General features: G+C 41.2%; 1 protein-coding gene across 1 annotated transcript in view; it reads left to right on the top strand.

Moving 5' to 3' along the window:
- The window catches only part of ALK (ALK receptor tyrosine kinase), a gene marked incomplete at both ends in the record, with an annotated part of 721,303 nt that overhangs the window by 209,048 nt on the left and 484,363 nt on the right, over positions 1-27,892 (top strand). The window contains one exon of the mRNA XM_080711348.1: positions 3,894-4,013. Coding sequence (XP_080567474.1) covers positions 3,894-4,013 — 120 coding nt within the window. The remainder of the gene's footprint in view (positions 1-3,893; positions 4,014-27,892) is intronic.

Below are 27,892 nucleotides of genomic sequence, written 5' to 3'. Positions count from 1 at the left end.
CACTGGAGGCAGGAGGTCTTCATTCACACCTTTCCCCTATATCTGTGCTAGTGAGGTTCATCCACTCTGGATCCTTCTGTTTTCAGAGTGCAGCACCAAAAACACAAGCTTTATTTTGTTTCAAGGGACTGCTTCTCATGGCATAGCTTCTCTTTGGGCTGGAAAACTCCCTTCTCAACAGGAGTGAGGATGAGGGGGAATGAGGACTGTGAGGGGAACTGCCAGCCTCTTCCCCCTGCACTTGCTCAGTGCAGAGTCTTTTCTTCTATGTATTCAAAATTTATGTATATCCTGTGAATTGTAGTCAGCACTCACTTGCAAATCAGATACCTCCAATTTTGTGTTTTTCTTCATCTTCTCCTTTTCAGGAGGGATGGCCTAGTCCTTAGGGTGACCCCTTGATTAACTTTCCAAGCTTCATCCAGCTTAACATTCTGTCTACCTCTTCTAGGAACCAGATTTGGGCTCCTGTGAGTCCATAGTCCTAGGAGTTCCTATAAGGATAGAATAAAATTTTCTGCTTTCTTTCCAGTAGTCAACTCTGAGGATGCCCAGCAATTTATTTGTACTTCTGTGGGCTATGAAAAGCTTTGAACTCTGTCTGTAGGGATGACCCACAGTGCTGTCTATAAGGACGTGACTCAGGGCTCAGGGCTTAGAGACTTCCCTTTTATCATATATGTATGTATGTGTGTGTGTGTGTGTGTGTGTATATATATACATATATATATGTATATATATGTATATATATATGAAACACATATATATATGAAACATATATATATATGAAATATATATATATATATATATATATATATATATATATATGAAACATATATGAACCCAGAAACATTCTGCCTCTGAGCTACACACCCAAATATATATATATATATTTTTTTTTTCTTTTGTTCCTGAATACATTACCTGGCCCTCATCCAGGTAAAAAAAAGTCATCTGCCATTCTGTGCCCACTCAGAGAGTCATAAGTACTTCTTGAAGTTTAGCCCCATCTGCTTGATCTCTCACATCCAGGAAGAATTAAATGCCATTCCCAAACAGAATGGTTAAGAAAAATGACATCACTTGAAAACAGAGAAATACAGCTCAGGCTTAGTCTTCCTGTTGCTTCAAAATTACTTAAAATTTGAGCGAAGCTGATGACTCAGACAGAGAGATGCCAGTTTTTATTCACATGGGAGTCCTTGCAGGGCTCGTCACAGCCTTTGCAGGCCCTTCAGGCTGTGGTCCTGCTCTCGAGCATGCTCCATGGTGACCTTCAGCCCTAGCATTGCCCATGGCGGCCCTGCCAAGCAGTAGAGAGCTAAGGACCACCCTGCACTAGCTTGTGGGTGCTGTGGAAGTAGAATGGGCTTTTACATTCCCACCAGGCCAGCCTGTCTGCTGACTCTCTAATCTCCTGCCCACCACTGGTTGGGCTGCGGTCAAGGTATCTCACCTTTTTAAGCCTCAAATGCAGACAAATAATAGCACTTGTTCCCAAGGTTATTGTAAGAAGTAAATGAATGTTGTTCATTTAAAGTACTTAGTAGCCGGGCGTTCTGATGTATTCTTGTTATCCCAGTACTTGGGAAGTTGAGACAGGAGGATCTCAGGTTTGTGACCAGACTCAGCCACTTAGTGAGGCCTTCTACAACTTAGTGAGTCCCTGTTTCAAAATAAAGAATAAAAATAGGCCTAGGGGTATAGCTTGGAGGTAGAATGCCCCTGGGTTCCATTCCCGGTCCCAAAAATAAAATAAAAGTACTTAGCATACTGCATATGATATTAATACATATTATTAATTATTTTAAGTCTAATAAACTTTAACCATGTCCAAGAAAACTCACATGGCCTTGGGTCACCTCTCTGGACCCCATCGTCCATCTAGAAAACACAGTTGATAAGTGAGTGCGATGAGATGGCTTCTCTGTGCAGCTCCCTAGCACAGCTTCGGAGCCCCTTCAGGGCATTTCTTCTGAGACATTTTGTAGATTTGCTACAAAAAGATGTACCTGACTCTGGTCAATTCAGTTCTGATCTCTGGAGATCATATGTGAGAGGAAAGTAAAAAAATCATTACTAGTTATATAGAAGCCAGTATTTCTGATTCAAGTCTATGGAAAGTAGAGGTCATTTTTTTTTAAATGCTCATCCTGTTCCACTTGCAGTGCCTCATGGTCCTGTGCTCAAGTGTGTGTGTGTGTGTGTGTGTGTGTGTGTGTGTGTGTGTGTGTGAGAGAGAGAGAGAGAGAGAGAGAGAGAGAGAGAATGAATGGAGAGAATGTGTATGTGTGTGTTACTGGGTATTGAACCCAGAAGCATTCTATCTCTGAGCTACACACCCAGCCCTATTTTATTTATTTATTTATTTATTTATTTATTTATTTATTTATTCTATTTTGGAAATAGGGTTTCACTAAGTTGTGAGCCTCACTAAGTTGCTGAGGCTGGCCAAAAACCCATGATCCTGTCTCAGCCTCCCAAGTACTGGGATTATAAGTGTGTGCCATCATGCCCAGCCTGTGCTCATTTTTACTCAAGGGCAGCACCTATAGAAACAGTAGAAGAGTCTGGAAACCAAAGGCTTCCAGGGACACCCAGGCAGAAATTTCCTTAAAGTGTGTGAGGGTGGTGTTGATGCAAAAAGGAAGATGGAGGCAGGAGAATAAGATCCTGAGGAGCTGGAACTGCAGGGCTTGCAGAAGACACTAAGGCAGAAGAGCTGGGGCAATGCCTCTGCCACTCCTGCTTCTCACTATTCTCTGTCTTCTACTTTTAATCCACATAGTTACTCCAAGCCACTTCCCAGTTAACTACTGGAGTAGCAGCCCACCCATGGTAGACCATGGCCTTTTTGGTGCTAGGCAAACATGGGCTCAGTTCTGAATCCCACCACTTGCCCTTCTGAATCTCAATTTTTGCACCTGTAAAATGGAGAGGATATATACATTTAAGAGAGTCACTGTATCACATGACATTTTGTGGGCAAAGAGGCCATTCTGCCTTTAATGTGAAAGCTACAGAAGAGACTCTAGTTCCCTCCCCTATGTTCCCCCTTCACTCGGTGTTGCTACACATCTATCTACTAAACAGAATTAATTCTCAAACCCTTCCTCTTTAACAGAAAGCTCCATCTGCCATGAAACATTATCAAATAGTGATTGAGTTGGGGATTTTCTAGGAAGAACTGTATAAGAGCATACAGTGTGTGCTCATTTGATTTGTAGATATATTGTAATGACTTTTCACTGCACAAAACCCACTCGAGGTACTGTTAAGGAACGGACTAATACTGCTTCACTCCTTTTTTTTTTCTCAGTCCTTCTTTCTCTCATGCAAATCAAAAACATTAATCCTTTGTGGCTCCCTGGCCTTTTAGATATGGGGAAACCCATCACCTAGCTTCTTTTTTCCTCTCTGAAAATAACATAATTGTCAAGTGCTCATAACTTCTGACTGCAATTTCAACCCTATCATTGATAAGGCAGTAACCCAAGCAAACAACATTAGGTGAAGTTACAAGTCTGAGTGTAAAGTAGAGATGGAGGCATTATCTGAACGAGATGGATTGAAGTTCTCTATAAAGTTGTACAAATTCTTACAGGCCGAATAGACTTTGGATAGAGCTATTAGACCAAGCCATTAAGCTTGGCTTCTAGTTCATCTTCCAGTGATTCTTGGCATAGTTTTGGTCACAATATTCAGACCTCTTAGATCATGGTCCTGAGGTCAATTCAATCTACTGGAATTCCAATTTTTTTTCCCTTCGTCGTTCTAATGGATTATCATGAAAGCCCCTTGTGAACTTACTTAAGTGATATTGAGTGACATCCATGAGATCCATCTTAAGCACATAGATGAGTATTCTTCTTTTTTTTTTTTTTAATGTCCAGGTCACAGCTCCTTGGAGTTGCCAACAAACATGCCTTCTCCTCCTCCTGATTATTTTGCATGGAATCTGACCTGGATAATGAAAGATTCCTTTCCTTTCCTGTCTCATCGCAGCCGATATGGTAAGTATATGTTTTGATAGTTGTTGTGTTGTACTATCACTAGAACATAATTAAGGAAGCTATGAGTCTCAGTTTGTGATTAATGGTGCTCCAGGGATCCCTGACCCCCCTCTATGAAAATAAGTCTTATTGTGACCTCTGCCTCCCGTGGCACACAGCCTCACTAGACCAAGCCTTTCTAGCTGCATCCTGCATCCTGGAAGAAGCCAAGGGCTTTGTTGCTTCTCTATCCCATTCCTTAGCCTTTTACTACATGGTATTCCTGATATCTTTTTTTAATCATTAGATGCAGCTTATTTGTATCTTGACTGTAGCATTCTGGATATAAGGTTAAAATCCACAGAATTTCTAAAGATCATGGATTCTTAGGATGGTATCATTATTATGAGGGTCACAGGTCTTCCAGAGCTTATTCAGTGACTCCCTCACATTTGGGTAGTTTCTTAAATATTTTATTTGCTTCTGCAACAGCCCTGGAAGTATAAGGAGAATAGGTTCAATTCCATTTCCACAGGTGTGGAAACTGAGGTTAATACGATCACACGGAGTGGGTTCTCTAGCTACAAAGCAAAAAATTGTTTTTCTCTTCCTCCTCCCCTCTTCCTCTCTTCTTCTTTCTTCTTTTTTCCTTCCTTCCTCCCTTCCTTCCTTCCTCCCTTCTTTCTTTCTTTCTTTTTTTCTTTCTCTATTTCTTTTTTCTTCCTACTTACTCAGACCCCTAGGTCCTGTCCTAGGACCCCCACCCCCAGGCTATATTTACACACTATAGTGTAGAAATTCTCATTCTCGGTGCTCAGCCTACTATAGCTCATAGCAGCTGGGCCTCTGTGGTAGAACAAGCAGGTTTAGGGGAGAGCTGATGTATTTCCAGGGGAATATTTTTGTTTCTCTTGAACTTCTCTTGGGTGAATCCCGAGAGGCCAGGCACTATGCTATGTTTGTTCCCCACTTTATCCCATCACATGGGACTCCTAAAACATGCATATGATGAGTGAATGCAGATGGCCTCTTGAGATGAAAATCTCTCATCAGGCCTGATTCAATTAAGTATTTATGAACTCAGTACAGCATTGAGTTCTAGATTCCCTTCTGGGCATATTCACCTATTCATGCTACTCATTCTATGCCCTTAGGCCTGAGTTATTTAAAATACACCTAACAGAGATCTTCCACTCACTGTAGAAATGCTCCAGCCTGATGCCTGCTGTCCATCATCTATAATGCAGTCTTGGTTTGTATTAATGGTACCTTTCATTTCAAACTCAAAAAATAAATGCATCATAAACCCTAGGGCAGGTAAGGATTATACTCTGTGTTGGGATGTTTCCTGATCCGTTTAAGCATCCTCAGAGGAAGAGAAGGATCAGTGGTTCTCAGGAGATTCCAGATAAGAATTACTTTTTTATTTTATTTAAGCCAGACACTGAGTGTCATCTTATGATAAGGATAAGTGTCTCTAAATAATTGAAATCTACTCCTTTGTATAGTTAATGCTTTGTAACCAGATTTGTAGTACAACTTGTCTTCAGATAACACTTTTGAGTTTGCTCTCAAAGTCATTCAGTATCTCTATAGGAAGACAACTTGTACAAAATATAGACTGTCCAAAAAAGGGCAGTTCTACCTCTAATATGTCACAGAGGGCAATATATTTCTTATATATGCCCTTATATATGCTATGGAGCATCTTGAGGGAAGCTTCAGGTTGAAAAGGGAAATCCATGGAAGTGTTTTAAGCCCCTACCTACCTGCTGCTTGGTCTTGATAAACCCAGCTTTCTTTGAGCCTCACCTTTCTTATCTGTAACATGAGAATGGAATGTGGTATTTTTAGGGCTAAGAGTAGATTTGGATGTCCTCCAGTGTCCCTTTCAAATGTTCCTTATGGCCTAGAACCTCATGATTTACCTTTTTGGAAAGAGAAGACCCCAACCATTGGCCCAAATGTATACCAAAGTCATCACTGTTATTGGTGAAAAAGCAATGATTCTTGATAGCCCTTTGACTGAGTATGAAAATAATTTTTTAATCTCCCTGCCATATTTAATTCACCTTATGAAGACCCTATAACCATCATCATCATACTACCAACCCTGGAGATTATACAGATGAGTAAGACTTGGCCCTGACCTCTCAAAGAGCAAATGTCAGAGAAATAATTCTGCAGGCACCTAGACCCACCACCATAAAGAGTGGGCTCTGTCACTGACCTTGAAGCCTAGACATTAAGGACACACCCTGAGGTCCATTGCAGAACAGGCTAAAGGCAGAGTTAAGGCCAAGACTCTCATCTCCTTAAGGGTATTTGTGGGGCTCAGCCTACATGTCTATGAACCAAAAAGACCAGCAGGCTCAAGGGTGATAAATCTATACCTTTCAACTGCCAGGAAAGACATTTTAAGAAATGTTAACAACTTCATTAATTTTAAGGCCTCAAACTTGGACAGAGAAATTTGACTGGAAAATTGCCGCCTGAAGGAATAGTTCTTCAGACGATGAGAAGTCTCGGAGTCTCAGCAAGTCCACAGAGGCACTTCATGCTTGTCTGGTGGTCACCTGGGTCCTAGTGACAGAAGCAGGAGTATGGGGAGCAGGTTTCAAGAGCCCAACCAGGGGCATCATGATGGACAGCGCAAGCCAGTCCTTTCAGGCAAGCTGTCCAGTCCTGAATTGAGTGGACCTTTCTTCTTGCGAGTGTTTTATGAGAAGAGATGAGGTGGAGAGAGGCTAATAAGATTTACTCACCCCCAGCCTGTAATTATCTGCTTGAGGAAAAAGTTTGACCTACCTTTTTGAAGGCTTCCCATATTTCTTCTAATTTACGTCAGGGCTTTTATGTTGTGTAAAAGAGATTCTCTCCAGTGGTGTTCCGTATCAGCTCCTGCCTCATTCTCGCCTCTGTCTTGAATGACGAGTGCCCGCTAATTTTATCATCTGGAGCAGAGAGCTGTGCATTTCTCCCCCAGGACTTTGAAAGGGGGAGGACTTCTGAAGGAAAACTTCTTGTGTTATTTATTTTCATCTTCAGTTCTGATACCTTCAGACTTATTTATTTAGGCTGGGCTAAAGGATCAGGCTCTAACTTCCCCCCCCCCCGCCCCAGATAAAAATCTGTCTGATCAGGTTGTGCTAGCCGCTGAGAATTTGAGGCCACCAGGAGTAGTGAAAGGGGGTTTTGATCACTTTGAGCTCTAGAACTGTAGAAACAGAAGGCATGCTTCCCAGACTTAATTCGTATTTGCCCATTCTGAGTATGAGGAGAACTGGATCAGTATCTTAAACAAAATGACCAATGTTTCTGCCGCAGATAAGCAGGAGAGAGGGGATTTTAATTTTTTTAAAAAATTGTGATACTTGGCAAAACCTTTCACAAGCACTTTTCACATTTAAGTTGTGTTATAAAATTGCAGAGGGTGGAAATTACTTTATAGCCTGTGTTTACAGAAATGTCAGTCGAGGACCAAAGGAGTTTAATAAGGTGCTCTCGAGCTGTAGGGCCAGGCAAGTCATAAAGGAGAGTGAACCCAGGTTTTCTAGCTCTTCCTATCACATCACCAAGTTATTTCAAAGATAAGCTCCCTTTCCCTAGAGATTGCTTGTACTTTATAGGAGACCCAGACTTTGGCTTGAACAATCAGCCTGACATTCAAGAACTCGGGTAGCTGTAGGAACATAATTTGATGTTCCCAGATTGAGAATATCCCAGGAAGGATAGGTAAGTCACCGTTTTGCAGCATGAGGGGAGGGTCCTTTACACTGTAAGTAGTCATACACTCTCTCATCTCTTCATCTTTATCTCAGACTACAGTCCCTTTTGTGGGTTGAATTCTGCCTCCCAAAGGGATATGTTAATGTCCCAACAACTCCAGTACCCAATAATTGAAACCTTATTTGGAAATAAAATCTTTGAAAATGTAATCAAGTTAAGAGGCCATAGTAGATGAGGATGATCCCATCTGACTGGTGTGTTTATAAGAAAACTGAGACACAGGCAGAAAAAAATATCATTAAAATGGCCATCCTTCGAAAAGTGATCTACAGATTCAACGCAATGTCCATTAAACTACCAAGATCATTCCTCAAAGACATAGAAAAATCAGTCCTTCAATTTATTTGGAATAACAAAAACCCCAGAATAGCAAAGTAGTTCTTAGCAACAAAAACCATGCAGGGGGAATCACAATACCTGACTTTAAACTATACTACACAGCCATTGTAATAAAAACAGCATGGTACTGGCACAAAAACAGATACATAGACCAGTGGAGCAGAATAGAAGACCCCAAAACAAGTCCACACACTTTCAGCCAACTGGTTTTTGACAAAGGGGCCAAAAACATACACTGGAGAGAAGATAGCCTGTTCGACAAATGGTGTTGGCAAAACTGGTTAGCCATATGCAGAAAATTGGAAATTAATCCCACTTTCTCACCCTGCACAAGAGTCAATTCAAGATGGGTCAAAGACTTGGAAATCAAACCAGAGACCTTGAAGCTCCTTGAAGAGGGCATAGGTCCAACACTGCAACACATAGGCACAGATAAATACTTTCTCAACAAGACCCCAAAGGCACAACAAATTAAAAGGCATATCAGTAAGTGGGATTGCATGAAACTGAAGAGCTTCTGTTCAGCAAAGGAAACTGTCAAGAACCTCAACGGAAAGCCAACAGAATGGAAGAAGATTTTTGCCACCTACCCCTCCGATAGAGGACTAATATCTAGAATATACAGAGAACTCAAGAAATACAACACTAAAAAAAAAAATCCAATAAAAAGTGGGCAAGCGAACTAAATAGACACTTCATGATATAAGAAATTCAAATGGCCAATAAATGCATGAAAAATGTTCATTATCATTGGCAATCAGAGAGATGCAAATTAAAACTACCCTGAGATTTCACCTAATTTCAACTAGAATGGCAATCATTCAAAAACACAAACAACAACAAATGCTGGTGAGGATGTGGAGAAGTGGGAACTCTAAAACATTGTTGGTGGGATTGCAAATTAGTGCAACCACTTTGGAAAACAGTATGCAGAATCCTCAGAAGAATGGGAACAAATCTACCATTTGATCCAGCAATCCCACTTCTGGGTATCTACCCAAAAGAAAGTAAACCAAACTACCAAACTAATGCATGTGTATCTATGTTCATAGCTTCACAATTCACCATAGCCAAATTATGGAATCAGCCAAGATGTCCATCAACAGATGAATGGATTACAAAACTGTGGGATATGTACACAATAAAATTTTACTCAGCCATTAAAAATACCTCAATTATATCATTTTCAGGGAAATAGATGGAACTGGAAGACATTATGCTAAGCGAGATTAGTCAGGCACAAACAATAAGATATTGATTGAATGCTTTTCTTAATATGTGAAATCTAAGGAGAAATGGGTCATAGGAGGAACTCTAGATAAAAAAGGAAATCCTATAGAGGAGCAAACAAGACAACCTAAATGAGGGATGGGAGGAAGAAGGAAGGAAATTCTCTAAAACACACAATGTACTTAAACATATCGAAGTCAACCACTAAGCCAAGCAAGGGATGGGGAGGGAATGGGGTGGGAATTGGGTAGGGGCTAAATGCTTGTGGTGTACATGTATGTCCACACAAGTTTTTTACCCCAATATGATGTATGAATATAACGCACCAATAAACAATTAAAAAAAAAAAGAAAACTGAGACACATACATAAGTAGGAAACATACCACATGGCCGTGGAATCTGAGGTTAGAGTAGTGCTTCTACAAGCCAAGGGACATCCAGGTTTCTGGCTACAGTAGAAGCTAAGAGAAAGGCAGGAAATAGGTTCTCCAGAGCTTCAGAGGCCTCATGGTCTGGCCAAATCCTTGATTTCAAACATTTGACCTTTAGATTTGAGACAATACATGTCTATTATTTTAAGCCACCCAGTATGTGGTACTTTGTTATGACAGCCCTAAGAAATTAATACAAGCCTTTATCCATCAGCCCCCTCAATGCTCTAAACATTGGCTCCAGGAAAAGAAACTATTTTTTCCCAACATCTGAACATAGCAAAGCTATTGATGGACTTTAAATAAAAGTTCTATTAAAACTTTGCCTACTTTCTAATCCATGGAGGCCTATCCAATTTAGAGGCTGGTGCTTTTGGAAAGAAAAATTAGACTTTTTAATTACTTTCCCTGCTGCTGCTGCTGCTGCCACCACCACCCATCCTGTTAATGTATCAATTTCTTTGATTGAAAAAACAGGGTAAATTAAATATCTTTCTCTTAAAAAAATTAACCTAACACAGAATCAAAAATGGAAAACAAAATGGCCCTCCAGCCCCCTATGGGATTTCCTTCAGAGCTCTGGCAGGAAGTCAGTTTGATCACATTTCTGATATTACATATTTAATGTGGCTGGCCCTAATCAGCTATTCCGGCCCTCAGGAGCCTGGCCTCAATGAAAAGCAGCCTCCAGCTCCCTTGTGCACTGTCGTTAGGGTCGAAAGCTTCCTTTATAACTCCTTTGCCCCTGACAGGCCAGGTCCTTTTGTATTCTCTTCCCAGCCCTGCTCTACTGAACTGAGGAATCAAGTTCTTTTCTAGCTCATGCATCTGTATTTTTATCTACAACACAGTAAGCAAAAGGCCTCTGGATATATTCACCAGGCTGGCTGAGTCCCAATGGGAACAGCAATTCCGGAAGTCAAACAAGACCCAGGAACAGGAACCATCTGTCACCTTGTGGGCTTCTGGCCCGCTGGGAATCAACGAACTCAATCCATGGAAATTCACTAAATAAAGCAGTTGGTTTAGAAGAGACATGTTAAAATGCTCTTCTTTGTCATATACTTTTAAAAGGAAGATGTATAAAGCCCTTCAATAGTTATGAACAGAGTATTTCTATGTTAGTGGCAAATTAAGTGAAAAGAAGCAGAAAGAAAGAGCATAAGAGAATAATTGGCTACCTGACATGAAAGTGAGAAAAACAAGCCTCAGGAGATTCATTGAAAATCACTGTCACAAACAGAAGGGAAGACAATGATAAAAAGTAGAGGTAGGGGAGGAAAAAGAGAGGGGGGGGAGGAGAGAGAGAGAGAGAGAGAGAGAGAGAGAGAGAGAGAGAGAGAGATATGAAGGGACAGAGACAAAGAAGGGAACCCATAGAAAGAGAAGAGATGGACAAGAGTAGAAAAGATCACTTGTAACTCCTAGTCTCCTTTTCCCACTAACATGATTTCAGCTCTCATACCTGGGAATCAGCTCTCAATTCTTGCTCCCTTCTTAATTTCCCTCTTGAGGGTCCCTCCTGCATCTTTACCTACCTGCACCACTTCTCTTTTTAGTGTGTCCCTAACAACATAAAGAAGGGGAGGATGAGTATTCATTGAGCACCAACAGTATATGGTTGTATTCCAGGCATGTAAGTGACACATTTCCTTCCCTTGAGCTCTCAAGAGAAACATAAGCATGCCCACTGTGTGATAGGCACAGTAATAGGGCATGTTCAAAGCACCCTGGGACAAAGTAGGAAGGTCGAGTTGTGTAGAGGATCAGGGAGGTAGAGGTTCTGGAGATGAGGACCACTGAATTTGACCTTGGACTTCAGAAATACTGACACCAGTGATGGAGGCATTCTAGACAAGAAGATTATCGATAAGAACAGGTCAGGCACTGTGACATAAAGGAGCAATTTTTCAATTAGAGAGAACCTGGGTCATGGGGGAGCAACAAGGATGAGGCTGGAGAATTAGATGCTTCTGGGTGTGCTCAGGGTCTGAACAAGAGCCTATATTTGAAGCACAACAACCTATGAAAAGGGGACAGGAAGGGATTCTGGGAGAGATTCTGGATATAGGGTGAACAGGATTTAGGGGCCTAACCATGAAATCCCAGCTTGAGAGACTGAGTGAATGAAGATGTTATTAACTCAAACAGAGAAGAGGAGAGATAGTGACCAAACTTCTAGATGAAGGGAGAAGGTGGTGAGACCCACATTTAATGAGTTATATTGAAAATGCCTCTGGGACATCCATGTGATGACGATCGCTAAAGAGCGATCTCAAAAACCAGGGTCTTTGAGAAGTGGGATACACTGAGGTTGAAGCTGGTGGTTAGAGAATGAAGACCCAAAGAAAATCAGGATAGCAAAGGAAGAAGAGCATGAAAACAGTTGGAATTGGAGAAATAGAAAAGTGGGAGAACCAGCACGTGCTATAACAGCAAAATCCAAGGGAACAAAGAAGTTTTAGATGAAAGAATCACCCATTAATCGTGTTGAAGCTGCCTAGAAATGAAGAAGATCAAGTACGATAGAGGGTCTTTCCTCCCTCAGCTAAAGACCTTTTATGTTTTACACTCATTCTCCCTTCCTTGTGCTTTATACCTTCTTATTCCACTCTGTCTGTATTTAGTGTCTTTCCTTCCCTTGAACCTGCCATTCTAAAGCTACCTGCTCTATCTGGCCAGGGCCGGCAGAGTTCCTGCCTGTACCACAGAGCTTTTCCTGAGCATATACTCTACCCTGATCTTTATTTCTCCTTGAAATTTCTTGATGAAATTTTTTTCCCAACACTAGGGTGGTATCATACCTCTTGAAACTTGAGAAGATTCTGAATTGTACAGGTCATGTTTCCCGGTTGTCCAATTCTCTAAGAAACCCACTGGTGAGACCCATATTCATAAAATTGGGGCTTTTGCTGTTTTTTCTTTTCAACCAAATCACTTTCCCAGCTTATATTTCATACCCTTTATGGTCCAGGTATATAAACTATGTGACCTAATAAAACAATCACATATGCATCTAATTCATTTAACTGGAAGGTTGAGAAGATGCTAAATATTGCTTTTATCTACCTAACTAGCTATCTTTCTTTGTATTTTATATGCAATCATTCAGTGAGTATCTAAAATTTGACAGGCTCTTTGTCCTCGTCTGTCACAGAGATTCTAGTCTAGTTCACTTTTATCACAGGTCTGAGGAGCCCAAAAATCCATTGGAAGGTGCTTCTTAAGTTCTTGTTATATGATTGTGTTGAGTGTATGTACAGAACTCCCAACACTCCAGCAGTTCTCTGGAGGGAGAATCTCTCTTGGAATCTGGTGACCAGTATGTACCAGGAAGGTTCATTCGGTTTTAGCAAAAGTGTGGCATGCCTGTTAAACTCAGTAGAGCTTCTTTTTGGATTCTGTACAGCAAGCATTCACATTCAGCAGCTAGTGACCACGCCAGCCTGGATGGCCATGAGTCTCACTTTACCCCATACTCTCCTAGGGGACATTTATCAAATATCTCTCCACAGCCCTTTGCATCTCTGATGTCTTAGTTATTTGTGGTCCTGCATCTTCACTCTTCCGGGACTGTAAACAGGTAGAAGTCAGGGGATTCCTATCTTTTCCCCTTTTGAATCTGTAGTACATACTCTTAGTATATTGTGATGAGTCACATTTTCAATAAATTTATTCTGGATTATAATATTTGCTGAACAATCCAGGGGCAAACTATAAGCAGGATTGGGGTTCTCATTTCCTAACCTCTAGAGCTCTCTAGAACCTGGAGTTTTCTCGTTCCGTGAAAGGTAGGGATATCTCCATCATATTAGTTGGTTTCAGTAAAGAAATATCTTTGTTTTCAGTTCCAGGCTAGATTTACTTTGGCTTAGAATTCAAAGCTATGATTTTTTAACAACTTTGGCCAGGATTTTTACTTCTTCTGCTTTTTTTTCTATATAACCTAAAGAAGCCTATTCAGCAGATATGAGTGAGCTGAGGAATTTTGTTTTGACAGCTTTGGGACGTCTGAGATATTGTATACAGAGTACTTCTAACTAACCTAGACAGACATGTGTCCAAAACATATGCAGCAAAATGACTGATCAAGAGTGAGAATCATGAGAGGCAGTCCTCCCCAAATGAAATGATTTGTCAAAAGGAGCCTCAGATGCAGAACTTTATGTCAGGAGAGACCTTGGACTAACAGGACTTCCCCTTTGGGTAGGATGACTAAACTAATTTGGTCTATGAGAAATTTATAGAAATTGCGAACTGTCAGGGCCCATGGCTGCCTGATCAAATAGTCTTATCTTACAAATGAGAAAACTGAGGCTTAGGAGAGTTATTGTCCTCCCCAGGACTGGTGGCAAAGTGGAGATGCAGGCCATCTGCTTGGTGGAGCCCACACCTAAGCTTTCTGCAACAGAGGCATAATGATGCTTCACATTTTTTTTCAGTATCTAATCTTACAAAGTATTTCTTCACATGTTAGTCCCATATATTGCTTCACCCATTTTATCATCTCAACACCTCAGGGTTCTGTCAGCTCAGTAGAGTTGTGCTATTCCATGGGCTGTTTCAGTGTGGGGACAATACCTTCCTGGTATAGATGAGCCCATTACCAGGCTCAGTCCTGTTGCCTCATGGCCATCTGGAGAGCTCACAAAGATGAGATTCTCACAGTCACCAAACTGTAGGACAAAGGTTGGAAACAATAGTTTTTAGTTCACCTCAGCACTGCCTCTGTAATACCCACACAAATGGCCTGCCAGCCTCTGTTTGAAGTCAGAGCAGAGTAAAGGGAAAAAAACTCAACTTGGGATCCCAGCCCTGATTCTCGTCAGTCTCATGGCCTGTCATCTGCAAAATGGGAGTAACTATGATTCTTAAGTGACAGCATCACTGTGAGGACTATGAGAACAGATTTGAATGTGCCCAGATTATAGGTGATTCACTAATGGTTTTGAAGAGGAGAGAGACCCATTTCAGTGAGAGGCCAGTAGCCTGGGTTTTGGTGTTATGGCTGTATATGTAAAAAGCTTTTTTGCCAAAACTTTCTTCTAAGTCTCTACTTTTGTCTTCTAGAACCTGAAATCATTTTTATCTTTATCCATAATGCTATCCCCATGAAGACCAGCTTTAAAATTTATAAAGGTATACTAAATTAAGCAATATTAGTTCTTTACCTATCTCAAATAATTGTATCCTCTCCTCTATTCTTAGCAAATTTTCTAGCGGTTTCAATAGGCAGTCCGGAAGTTGCCCATTTTTTAGCTTCTGGTTCTCCTGGGCAGAAGAGTCTCCCATATTCTGTGTTTCCCAGGTCTCCCAGGACTGCCTACTCTAGCAGTTAGGTGTGAGAAAATCCATCATCCCCACTAGACTTGGAGTCCTTGCCAGGCACAGAGACCACAGTAGGGCAGTCTGGTATCTGCCTACACTTCAAGGTTGTTTCGAGCTAGCAATCCAATGTTTACCAGCAACACAGCAGATTATGTCTTTTCATGACGGAGGAGTAGATGCAGAAGCCTTTTTGCATGTTTTGCAGTTTCCCTTGGCTGACAGGCTCCTCCTATTGTCATGGATGTCACATTGCTCAGAGGTCCTCTCCTACGTTCCTCTTTCAGGAATCCCATTTAGACAGATGCCATATGGAGCAATGATACAAACTGTTAGGGTTTTTACTATCCTTTCTGGGTCCTGAATTTATCCTGTTAGAGAACCCCACTTCTAATACACACACACACACACACACACACACACACACACACACACACACACACACACACACACACACACACACACACACACACACACTGCATGAAAATTTATAGAAATTACAAGAACCCTGGACTGGAAGTCAAACTGGATTCTGGTCTCAGTTGTCTTATTTTTCCAGACCCAATGTCATACCACCTTAGCCAAGTCATGGTACCTTCCTGAACCCCAGTTTTCCCATTCATAAAGTGAGCTGGGCCTATTAACTTCAGAATGTCTGTACTTTTATTTACTTTTAGCATTCTGCTCTGGAATTATGAGCAGAAACTCATTTTCCTATCTGTAATATGGCAGTGGCCCATAGATAAGAGAAATGAGAGGTGAGCTTTCTGTGCCTCTCTCCCACCCCCCTGCACACTTGTGCATGCACCCCTCTTCCTTCCAAGCCTGTGTTTATATAATTGATTGATTGAAGAAGACTTGGCCCTTCTTCACTGCAGCTTGATTATAAGTGAGCTAAACAGATGTCTTGAATTGGGTGATTGGTTCCCAGATGCATTCCAGGGAACAGAATGATGGGAAGGAAATGAAAGATTTCAAAATCTGGGGCCCCATGACAAATGAATTGTGGTAGTGGGTGGGGGCAGAGAGGGACCAGGTTCAGCACTTAGTGTTATGAAGTGAGTGACCAGATGTTGATGGCAGCTGGTGGATTAATATCAAAGGTGACTGGTGGTCTCAGTGCCTCTTTAGGAGATGATTCAGCAAGGGTTAGTAGCAGTCCTAAATCATCCAAGCCTGGAATGGAAGTTAGGACTCCTGGGTTTATGCCAACCAGCTGGCTAGGTGCAAGTTAAAGAACTTGTTTTGATCACTGACCCCAAAGGTGCAGTCAGTCTTATCTTAGCATGATAGACATGGAAGAGACCTGAGAATAATGTTAGTCTACCACTTTAGCTTTTAAATGAAGAAACAGAGGTCTACAAAAGCTAAATGGATTGCATGAAGTTGCATCACAGAACCAGGGCCAAAATCTAGATGACCTGACCTAGGTCTTCCAAAAGGAACACTGGACCAGGGCATCACAAAAGAAAGATTAAGTGAGGAGCATACATTCATCCCTTTTGCTTTTATCCCTCTGCAGCAAGGTTTGACACAGTCCAGCCTTTGGTGCTGGAAACCCCATGCCCTACCTCCCCTCTACCATTGCTTACCCCTACTCACTTGAAGAATAAAAGCAATGATGGTCATTATTAAATAAGGCCAAACTGGGACTTCCAGGAAGATGGCGACCGAGAAAAGCGGGGCTTAAGAGCCTTGCTAACAACCAATCTCCATTACCACAAAATCAGCACCTTTCATAGCCAGAAAACACCATCACCAGAGAAACAAAAACATCACCAGGCTCCAGAGAGAAAGCGGTCTGAGAACAGAGCTCAGAGCCACAGAGGAGATACACCGGCCTCACGCCTGAGGATGCGGCAACAGCGCCATACTGCCGGCAGCAGCGGCGAGTTCACCAGACGGCTACAGCAAGCCGAGGTGAGCCGCTGCGGAACAGCCAGGCGGGATCTTTCAGCACAGGGAACATCTAAAGCTCCCAGTGGCTGAGCTCAGCACACGCTGCAAGAACTCAGAGTGGAATTCAAAATCAAGAAGAAATAAGCCAGCCTCATGGCCGAGGGCGTAGCAGCAGCACCATATTGCCACCGGCGGCAGCAGCAGCGAATTCAACGAGTCCAGTACAGCTACATCTGCGAACTCAAGAACAGTGAGTCAAATTGCGGGCCACAGAGGAGAAATCCCAGTACTGTACTTCCTGGGACTTGACCCAGTGGGGGAGTGGCAGTGGCAGAGATATCACACCATAGGAGAACGTGCAACCTGGCACCCCCCATAGTTTAAAGCAGCCTCTATCGACTCCCTGGGTCGGAGACTCTGTGATACAACCCAGTAAAGGAGTAGTGGGGTCTGAGATACCACAGACTCGAGATCCAGAGCACATTAAGTGAAGTCATAGTGACCCAAAGGAAGAACCCAGAGAAGGCACAAACTTCCGAAATCATGGGAAAGAGGAATAACACTGGAGCAATGAATGCCCACAACCCCACAACATCAGAACCCGATAAAACAGAAAATCAGAGATTTCTGGAAGATCAAATCAGGAAAATAACTGTAGAAATAATAGAGGTGCTTCGAAAAGAACTCAGAGAGAGCCAAAAAGAGATAAAGGATGCAATTAATGAAGTAAAGGCCTCAATTCAAAGCACAAACAACCGATTAGACCACATGGAGAACAGAATCTTGCTCTTAGAAGATGATCATTCCAAAAATGAACGCATAGTTTCTAATCTAGAAAAAAATATCCAACAGCAGGAATCTGACATTGAAGAACTATGGGCCCATTTTAAGAGAGCTAACCTAAGAATAATTGGAATAGAGGAGGGAAAAGAAAGTGAAACCAAAGGGATCAACAATCTCTTCAAGGAAGTAATAGCAGAAAATTTTCCAAACATAGAGCAAGAGGTTGATACACAGGTCCAGGAAACTTATAGAACTCCCTTTAGACAGGATCAGAGAAGAGGATCCCCACGCCACATAATTGTCAAAATGACCACTGTGGAAGCCAAGCAGAGAATCTTAAAGGCAACAAAAACAAAGGGCCAAGTGACATTCAGAGGCAAACCAATTAGAATCACTCCAGACTTCCCAAACCAAGTCATGAGAGCCAGAAGGGCTTGGAGTAACATATTCCAAACTCTGAAAGAAAACAACTTCCAGCCAAAAATTTCCTACCCAGCAAAACTTTCTATCAAATTAGATGGAAAAATAAGAAGCTTCCCTGACAAACAGAAACTGAAGGAATTTATGTCTTCAAAACCAGCGCTAGAGAAAATACTCAAAGAGATTAACTACAAAGAAGAAATAGGTAACACACACCAGAACCAGAGAAACAAGATTTTTCATCCAACAGACAACTAAGATTGGTTATCTGTGGAGATTCATTATTTATGTTAGTCTTTTACCTATCTCTAAATTGTATTGTTTGCCTTTATTGTTGTTAATTTTTAGGATTTCTAGTTGGAATATTAGTATACCTTCAGATATAGCATTTGTAAATATTTTATCCCATTCTATTAGTAACTTTTAACTCTGTTTACATTGTCTTTGGATATACAATATATTTTTTTATTTTTTAGGGAGTTTGTATACTCTTCTGTTGCCTGTGCCATTGAAATCATATCCAAGAAATCACTGCCAATCTCAATGTTGTGAGGTTTTATGACCCAGATTTTCTTCTAAAAGTTTATAGTCTTAAGATTTATATTTAGGTCTTTTATCTATTTTGAGTTAATACTTGTATATGGGATTAGGTAAGGGTCCAATTTTATTCTTTTCCATGTAATTATTATTTTTCAACAATATTTAGTTAAAAGATTATTATTTCCACCACCAAATGTTCGTGGAAACCTTGTCAAAAATAACTTGATAATATAGGGAAGAATTTAGCTCTAGGCTTGTATTTAACTCCAATGGTTTATATATCTGCCTTTAGAACAGTTCTACACTGTTTCAATTATTGTAGCTTTATATGGTTTGAAATCAGAAAATATATATCTTCTAGCTTTGTTCTTTTTCAAGATCATTTTGGGTATCTAGAGTCCATATTCCATATTAGGATAGATTTTTTTCTGAAAAATAAATATATAAATATATGATATTTTCACCTAAAAAAATAGAAAAAAAATATTCTCTGGTAAGGAAGAAAGCAAAAAGAAATATTGAAATGTTATCTTTAAGTCAGCAAATCTTGGTATCAGACAAATGAAACTGTTATGTGAGATTATCATTTTTTAATTTTGGATAATTTGCTATAATACTAGATGTCAACCACTAAGCCAAGCATGGGAAGGAGGGATGGGGAGGGAATGGGGTGGGGATCGGGTGGGGGCTGACTGGGCGATGTGTGCATGTATGTCTACAAAAGTTTGTATCCCACTATGATGTATGAATTCAGTGCACCAATAAAATAAATTTAAAAAAAATAAGGCCAAACTATGTACACTCCACCATACTGGGTGTTCAGTGTACGCCATTGCATTTAATCTTCCTCACAAAATCCCACCAGATGGTCTTTGTTTTAATGCACATTTTGTAGATGAAAAGGTTGAGGTTCAGGGAGATTCAATTATTTTCCTTAAGATACACAGCTTGCAAGCTGAATACATAATCCCTTGAGTGTCCAGGTGTGGCAAAACCAAGCTTTCAACTAGTACTCACCCCATGGGGTCATATATTCTGACCCCATGCAGAATATATGCTTCTAATTAATCTCTGCACTGGTCCCATGACACCTCGGTGCCCCCACCCTTGAGGTATTTATATGAAACAGAGAAAGAGGAGGGGGCACCTCTTCTAGTCAGGCTCTCCTTGGGTTCTTCAAAATCAAGTCAGTAGTTCAGTTCAACCATAGGTTCCTGGTGATAAATCTGAGGTACAGAGACAGTGATATATCTGCATCATGAGGCCAGAGGCCAGGGCAGTAAGAGCATCCATCTGTATAGTTAAGAAAACATGTCTAGCTGGGCATGGTGGTACACGTTTGCTTAAGAGCCTGAGACAGGGGGTTGCAGGTTCAAGGTCAGCCTCAGCAACTTAGTGAAGCCCTCAGGAACTAGCAAAACTCTGTTTCAAAATAAAAAAAAAAAACTGTGAGTATAGCACAGAGGTAGAATGTTTCTAGGCTCAATCCCCAGTACCAACCAACCAACCAACCAACCATGTAATTATTATTTTTCAACAATATTTAGTTAAAAGATTATTATTTCTACCACCAAATGTTCGTGGAAACCTTGTCAAAAATAACTTGACAATATAGGGAAGAATTTAGGTCTAGGCTTTTATTTAACTCCAATGGTTTATATATCTGCCTTTAGAATAGTACTACACTGTTTCAATTATTGTAGCTTTATATGGTTTGAAATCAGAAAATATATATCTTCTAGCTTTGTTCTTTTTCAAGATCGATGTGGGTACCTAGAGACCATATTCCATATTAGGATAGATTTTTTTTTCTGAAAAATAAATATATAAATATATGATAGTTTCACCTAAAAATAGAAAAAAAATAGATTCTCTGGTAAGAAAGAAAGCAAAAAGAAATATTGAAATGTTATCTTTAAGTCATCAAAAGCTTGGTATCAGACAAATGAAACTGTTATGTGAGATTATCATTTTTAATTTTGGATAAATTGCTATAATACTAGATGTCAACTACTAAGCCAAGCATAGGAGGGGGGGATAGGGAGAGAACGGGCTGGGGATCGGGTGGGGGCTGACTGGGCAATGTGTGCATGTATGTCTACAAAAGTATGTATCCCACTATGATGTATGAATACAATGCACCAATTAAAAATAAATATGAAAAAAAAAACACTGTGAGTATAGCACAGAGGTAGAATGTTTCTAGGCTCAATCCCCAGTACCAACCAACCAACCAACCAACCAACAGCAAGCCCATTTGTATTACTTATATAATTGTCACAGCAGATATTATTATTTATATAATCATCATTAGCATTAAAATTCTCCCTGATTTATATAAGAGGAAATCAAGACTCAAGCGTTTAAATCACCCCAAAGCACAAGGCTAATTGGCTCAGAGCTGGGAGGTTTTCCAAGAATTCTCCAGTTAGTTGCTTTTCCCCTTCCTTCCTAGTGCAACGCTTCCTTTCACCTTGTTCTCACTGTAGCTTCTGGCCTGCAAACAGACCTGTTCACCAGCAGGGATCTTCCAGCAGCCATCAAAAAGCAGTTTGTTGGCCGAAGAATACATCTAGAATGAAAAAACCCAAGAAGCCTTATTGGAGATTAGCGGAGCCATCCAGCATTGGGAGATAACTGGAACCTAGCCATGCATATTTTTGCCGGCCTATTCCAGAAAAGAAAATCATAACTGGATCTTTGAGAAATTTCCTAATTGCTTAAGTTATTTCTTTGTTATCCACAGCTTTAATCCATTATAATAAAGATCATAGGATTATACAGTGGGTTTTAGCACTGGTTCTGCAACCCACTCACCATGTATCTTTTGGTGAGCCTCATCATGTGTCTGGCCTCAGTTTATTCATCTCAGATGGCATCCATGGTCTCTCATGACTCTGAAGGTCTCATGTGGTGAAGTTCTGACAAATCCCTGGAGGAAAGGAGACCCTCCCTTAGGCCTTAGGATTGGTGTCTGCTGAGTGAGTTCCCCTGAGCTGGGTACAGTCCTAAAGAACTGACAGTGTTTTGAGAATGCTGGCTTCTCAGGCTCTATTTAATGAACTGTAGCTTCAAATACAGATGCCTTGAAAGGCCAACTGTAAAAGAGTTGCCACATATGCCCGACACTTCATGTGGTTCTTTGTTGAATACACAAAGCAGGCTTGTCAGGAATACATTGGCATTTGTATATGCCATGAAGCAAACCAGCCCAGCTGGATGTGCCAGCGAGTGAAGCCTGAGGAAGTGAGAGCCAGTGTTTCAGGGATTGGCATTCAGCCTGGCTCAGGCTCTATGCTCCCCAGAGAGGTGGCATTCCAAAGGGCCCCCACAGCCAGGAGGAAGACCCTCTACACTATGCACGAAGGATTCTGACCCATAGCACGACCCTGGGCACATCTTTTTCCCTTGCCTGGTCTTAATGTTTTTATTTGCCCAGTGGGATAAATGGTTGATTTCAAATGTCACTCTAAGTTCTAGTAGTCTCCAACTCTGGGAATATCACCTAAAGGCCATAGCAACCTTGCCATAGTACAATAAAATACTAAGGAAATAGCCATCTGCCAACATCTCCTTTAGACTGACAGCTGGAATGTCACACATAAGTACTATTTCTCAGGACAAACAGGAAGTTGTGTTAAAATAGGGCATGGCTATGCAAATTCTGAATCAGCCGATGCCTGTCGGGAATTTCTCCATTCCAAGCATATGTGTCAAATCACCTTGAACCCTTTCAGCAGTTCTGGGAAGTTAGTGTCATTACTGAGATGGCTCCAAAAAAATGAGGGTGCCCGCCCATCACACAGCTGACAGGTGGCAGAATTGGAGTCAAATCTCAAGTCTTGTATTCTATTCCTATGAAACAATCATAATGACACTAAAGTCATTTAACAAATAAGACATATGGACATAGGCATATAGGAGAAGATTGTAAGGCTGATTAGAACCACAGAGACTACATTTAACCATCAGGGACAGTTAGGCCCAATGTCAGGCTGTCTGCATTCCAATAGCTAAACATCAGATCAAGATAACCAGAGATAGGGAAGCATTTTTAGCAGGAAAACAACCTCTCTCAACAAAAATCACAGTAATATAACCAAATTATAAACTGATGGCAAGCCTGGTCATTTGATTTTCAGGTGCAGATCCAAGAATACACTTGAATGAACTCTCTCATTGGTTTCTTCTAAGCAACAGACACATCCCGATAGCCACAGAAACTTTGACCAGCCCAACATCACTTCTCTCGTTGGCACCTAATTCAAGTAGCACAGCAGCTATGCTGATAGACGTAGGAAGCCTAGATGGGAATTTTGTGCCCTCACCTTCACTGCATGTATAGCCTTGGCTTTTTTGTGTGTGTATTTTTGTATGTATAGCTTTTGGCTTTTATTGGTACATTATAGCCTCACATTATAATGTAAATCATGTTGATAATGACATACATGCACACGCTCTTGGTACCCCGTCCCCATTTTCCTTCCTCCCAATACAGAGTACCCAGTTTGATGTTGTTATATACTCCCATGTATACACATAGTCTATGGTGGTATTTCTATTAATGAACCTCAGTCTTCCTCCACCTCTACCCTTAGGTCTTGTCCCTGGCTCCCTTGAAGTTTCTCATCATCATCTGGAGTCTCTCTTGTATCTTAATTGCTCCCTATCCTGCACATATTAAAGAAAACATATGACCCTTCACTTTCTGGGATTGGCTAATTTCACTTAACATAATGTTCTCCAGGTCCTTCCATTTTTTTGTAAATTTTATTTTTCTTTATTGCCGAGTAGAATTACATTGTGTGTATTTCCCATAATTTTGCAATTCATTCATCTCTTGATGGACACCCAGGTTGGCTCCATATTTTGGCTATTATGAATTGTGTTGCAATAAACATGGGTATGCATATATTACTGTAGTTCTCTGGTTTCAATCCCTGGCTGGATTATATGATTGATCCATTCCCAGTTTTCTAAGGATTCTCCACATGGATCTCCATAGTGGCTGGGCTAGTTTGCAATCCCATCAAGAGTGTAGAAGAGTGCCTATTTTCTACAGTCTCACCAACATTTATTAGCCTTGGCTTTCTGAGCCATGCACCCACTAGGATTAACACATTGATCTTGGCAATGTATATTCAACTCAGTCTCTTACACCCCACGTCTGACTTTGTGTAGGTAGTACTAGGGCCTTCAAAGACAGCTAAAATGGTCTAGTCCTGTCTTGATTCCACCTTGGCCCTACTTATGCCTCTAGAGGGCCAGTTTCTTTCCTGGTTCACTGCAAGACTTGACTCCTATAACTATGGCTCTGAATGAGGCAAGCTATTTCTTCTGCCTTTTCAGACTACTCCCCACCATTTGATACTGAAATCAAGGCCTCTGTAGTCACAAGGAGCAAAGTGCTAGTGAAAGCCCATTCAGTTCTTTCCTAGCTCTGTAACTTTGAATGTGGCTTCACTTTTTTCAGTCCCAATGTTTTCATCTGTTAAACAGAGATAAGAATTTTGCCTGCTTCGTAGGGATCAAGTAAGATAATAGTGTAAAGTACCTGGTATAGTGTCGGACTTCAGTAAGACCACAGTAAATGTTTCAATTATGAATACATTTCCCCTGGGCCTTTGTGGAGGCCACACAGGGGCCAGGGGTCTATAAATACAACATCCAGTGCTACCAGAGAGAAGGACATAAGTCAGACCCCTATCTTGGCTTCTGAACACTTGTAATAAGAGACAAAATGAAGAAGGGTGAAGTGTTATGAGATTATTAGGAATGGCATCTTCTCTTTTATATTACTCTGTAATATTTGATTTTAAATTTTCTGGTGGGACAAGGCAGAGACATGATCCAGGAGACTCATGTAGACCTGCTCACGGCAGGGTGGCTGCTCTCGAAAGTTCCTGTCACTTAGTGGGCACCTGGAGGATGGCTGATTTTGAAAGGACTATCTTGCAAACTAAAGGCAGCTACTGGTCTCCTACCTTGAAACTGACTCGAGGTGACCAAGACACAAGTGGGAAGTGTCTGGGTTTATAGGTTGGGGTTAATGGGGCATAAAGAACCATTTTGGGAAGCTTCAGGTCAGTCTGGAAACAAAGGATTGTTGGATTTTTTAAGCCCACCCAAGGGGAGACCCAAGTGTCCAAGGTGCATCAAACCTCGTCATTGACCTTCAAAGGTGTTATGGAGGTTACCTGGAACTTATGTATGACCACTTACATGTCCAGATGTGGCATAGAGCTTGGGCTGGAAAGTCCCCATCTTTGCCTGAGTAGCTGACGCTGGCTTCCTAGGCACAAGCCTGGGATGTTGTTACTGGTAGTGCCACATTTCCAGAGACCTTATTTCTACCCTCAAGTTTAGTTGTTTAAGGTGGATGGTCATTGACAGCTCCTCCACAACCAAGGGTTTTGATAAGGGGACCTGGCATCTCTTTGGGAAAAGATACCATAGAGTGTCTCTGATCATTTTTTCTGAATGGCCCTTGTCTTACACTAAAACAATGTCTTAAGCTGTTAATAAATTCAAATTTTGGAATGTGACTCATTGGAAAGTTTTAGGATATAGATAGATACTGATAAAAATGCATACACACACATACATTCATCCTGGAACAATTATATGTTAAACTCTGAATTTTCCTTCATGATTCTTTGAATCTCGGGACAAGCTAAGTCCCCTTGGAGAATGATGTGCATTCAGCCTCTTTGTATGTAATGTTTGCCTCCTAAGATGACAAGCCCTGGCTTGGGGGTGGTAGCTCCCCAGCAGAGGCAGGCAGATGAAAAGGACTCATGCCTGTAGGTTTGGGGGTATCAGTGCAGAAAGAGTCCTAGGGAGTCCTTGACCTTCTGAGATAAAATGGAGGACACCTTAGAGAGTGGGCACTTCTTCCCTTCCAATTTTCAAATGCAGAAATCCAAGTATAGAGAAGGGAATGGATCTCCTGTGTGTAGAACCTGGAACCATCCTCACCACCCTACCAAAGATCATTTTTTTCATGGCGCTCAGTGTTCCTCCCATCAGTTAAATCATTTCTGAAAGGTCCCTTTAACTTTTTTTCCCTATGACAGAGGTAACAAAAATGTCAATGGTAGCAATGATTTCAACTATGTCATCAGAAGGGTCTAAACAATGTGTCTGTCTTCCTCCTCCTCCTCCTCTTCTTCCTCTTCCACCTTCTTCTTCTCTCTCCTCTCTCTCTCTCTCTCTCTCTCTCTCTCTCTCTCTCTCTCTCTCTCTTTCTCTCTCTCCCTCTTTTCCTCCTTTCCTCCCTCTTTCTCTTTCTTTCATATTTTTAATAGAAACATTGTAAGTGTTGCTCTTTTTCACGAGTCCAGTTCTTTTAGAGCAAAACAGGTATATATAGTAAAGTTGAGCTCTCTGGATCCTTCCAAAGGTCACAGTCACTTTGGAAACTGGGCCTGACACTGAGAAGATATAGATCTGTCCCTTGAGTGTAGTGAAGAAGCCTTTGCACGTATGAAAAGTTTGCAGACTTTGAGTCTAAGAATAACCAAAATAGGACACTCCATATGTTTCTCATACATTATTTAGTTTAATCTTTGCCCCTGAACTGAGATTCTGAATCTGCAGAGGAGTGATAAAAACACTGGGTCTTCAGCATGCTCCTGCCCTGTGTCTCATTCTGGCTCTGCCTCAGGCTATCCCTTTGATCTCTGGGAAAGGAGAAGAAACTTTCTGAGCCTCAGTTTCCTCCTAGAGAAGAAAATATCACCCACTTCTCAGGACTGTTCTGCAGATTGCATGTGGTGATATAAGACATGTTCTGGGTGATAGCTGGAGGGGCTCAGAGAATATTATTTCCTGGACTCTGCCATTGAGTTGCTTAAGGCTGGGCACGTCATTGAAGCTCTTCATCTTTCTGAGAAAGACTACAGTACTTATCTCATGGACCTGACGTCAGACAAGGGTTAAGAAGAGATTCCAGAAACATCCTAGGTCTAGAACCTCAGAAAAGACCCAAGGAAAAGGAGACTCAACTTGAGTTATTAGAGAAGACGAGTTCTAGCTATTATTGCCAAATAGGCACTGAAAGAGAGGAGGAGGAAAAAAATCCAGTATTTCCATATTTTATGAGAAATTTTAAAAAAATGTAGAAAAACCAAATTCAATTTCACCCCAAATGAGCAGTAATGTTAACTTCATTTCTATTTAAAGCCAAAGAGTACAGCTTTGACAACTAAAGGGGAGGCTGCCTCAAGGCAAGAATTTCAAAACAAACTCATTTGATAATTGGACATTTGCATAGTCCATTTCACTAGGCAGGTTTTGGCCCTAACACAGCTGATTATCAGACTCTCCAGAGTTCAAAGATCCCGGAATTGATGACGCTTGGTACTGGAATTGTGTGTTCTGTTGTCTCTCTGTTTAATATGCACACATGGCACCCTTGCCAGGCAGTGCCTGATTTGGCACAGCATACCTCAGTCCAAAATAGAAATAGTTCATCTTTAATTAGAGGAGGAAAATCAAGACAGAAGATGGCCACAGAAGTTGAAGCTTTGAGAAAGACACAAATAGTTGTCAGTGTGGAGTAGGGCAGCTTGTAGTTTTCTCTCCCAACTTCTCCCATGATCACTCACTGATGTGGATGGATTTTTTGACCCTCCTCAGAGGATCCATATGTAAAGCCTATGCCTTTCCTTTCAAAGGTCAGTTTGATATTGCAAAGTAGAAAATAGAGCACCAGTTTTCTCCTTGTATTTTGCTATCAAAACCATGGGACTGGCAACAAGTCTTGAGGTAAGGCAGCCTGTGGTCCCTGGTCACCAAAGGCATAGCAGCAGTCTACCCAGTGGCAGGTAGAGAGAGTCTTCAGGGACAATAAAATATCTATGCAGTGAATGGCATGTCAGCTCAAACAAGGCAAGACCTACCTATTGCTCCTCGCCATTGTAAAAGGGAATTGTCTGAATCATGATAGGGCAATGGGATTAACCTCAGAACCACAAAAAGACAGCAGCTCCTGAGAATAGCTGGAGAACATAAGTCTCTGTTGGCTGAGAAGCAGAAAGAGAGTTAATAGAAGTGTAATTGAAGGATTTTTTTAAATTGAACCCAGGGCCTTGAGCATGCTAGGCAAGTGCTCTACCTACCACTGAGCTGCATCCCTAGGC

Source organism: Muscardinus avellanarius (assembly GCF_963383645.1).
Source record: "Muscardinus avellanarius genome assembly, chromosome: 15".
In the NCBI taxonomy this organism is placed as follows: Eukaryota; Metazoa; Chordata; class Mammalia; order Rodentia; family Gliridae; genus Muscardinus; species Muscardinus avellanarius.
This window is presented reverse-complemented; position numbering and strand designations above follow the sequence as displayed.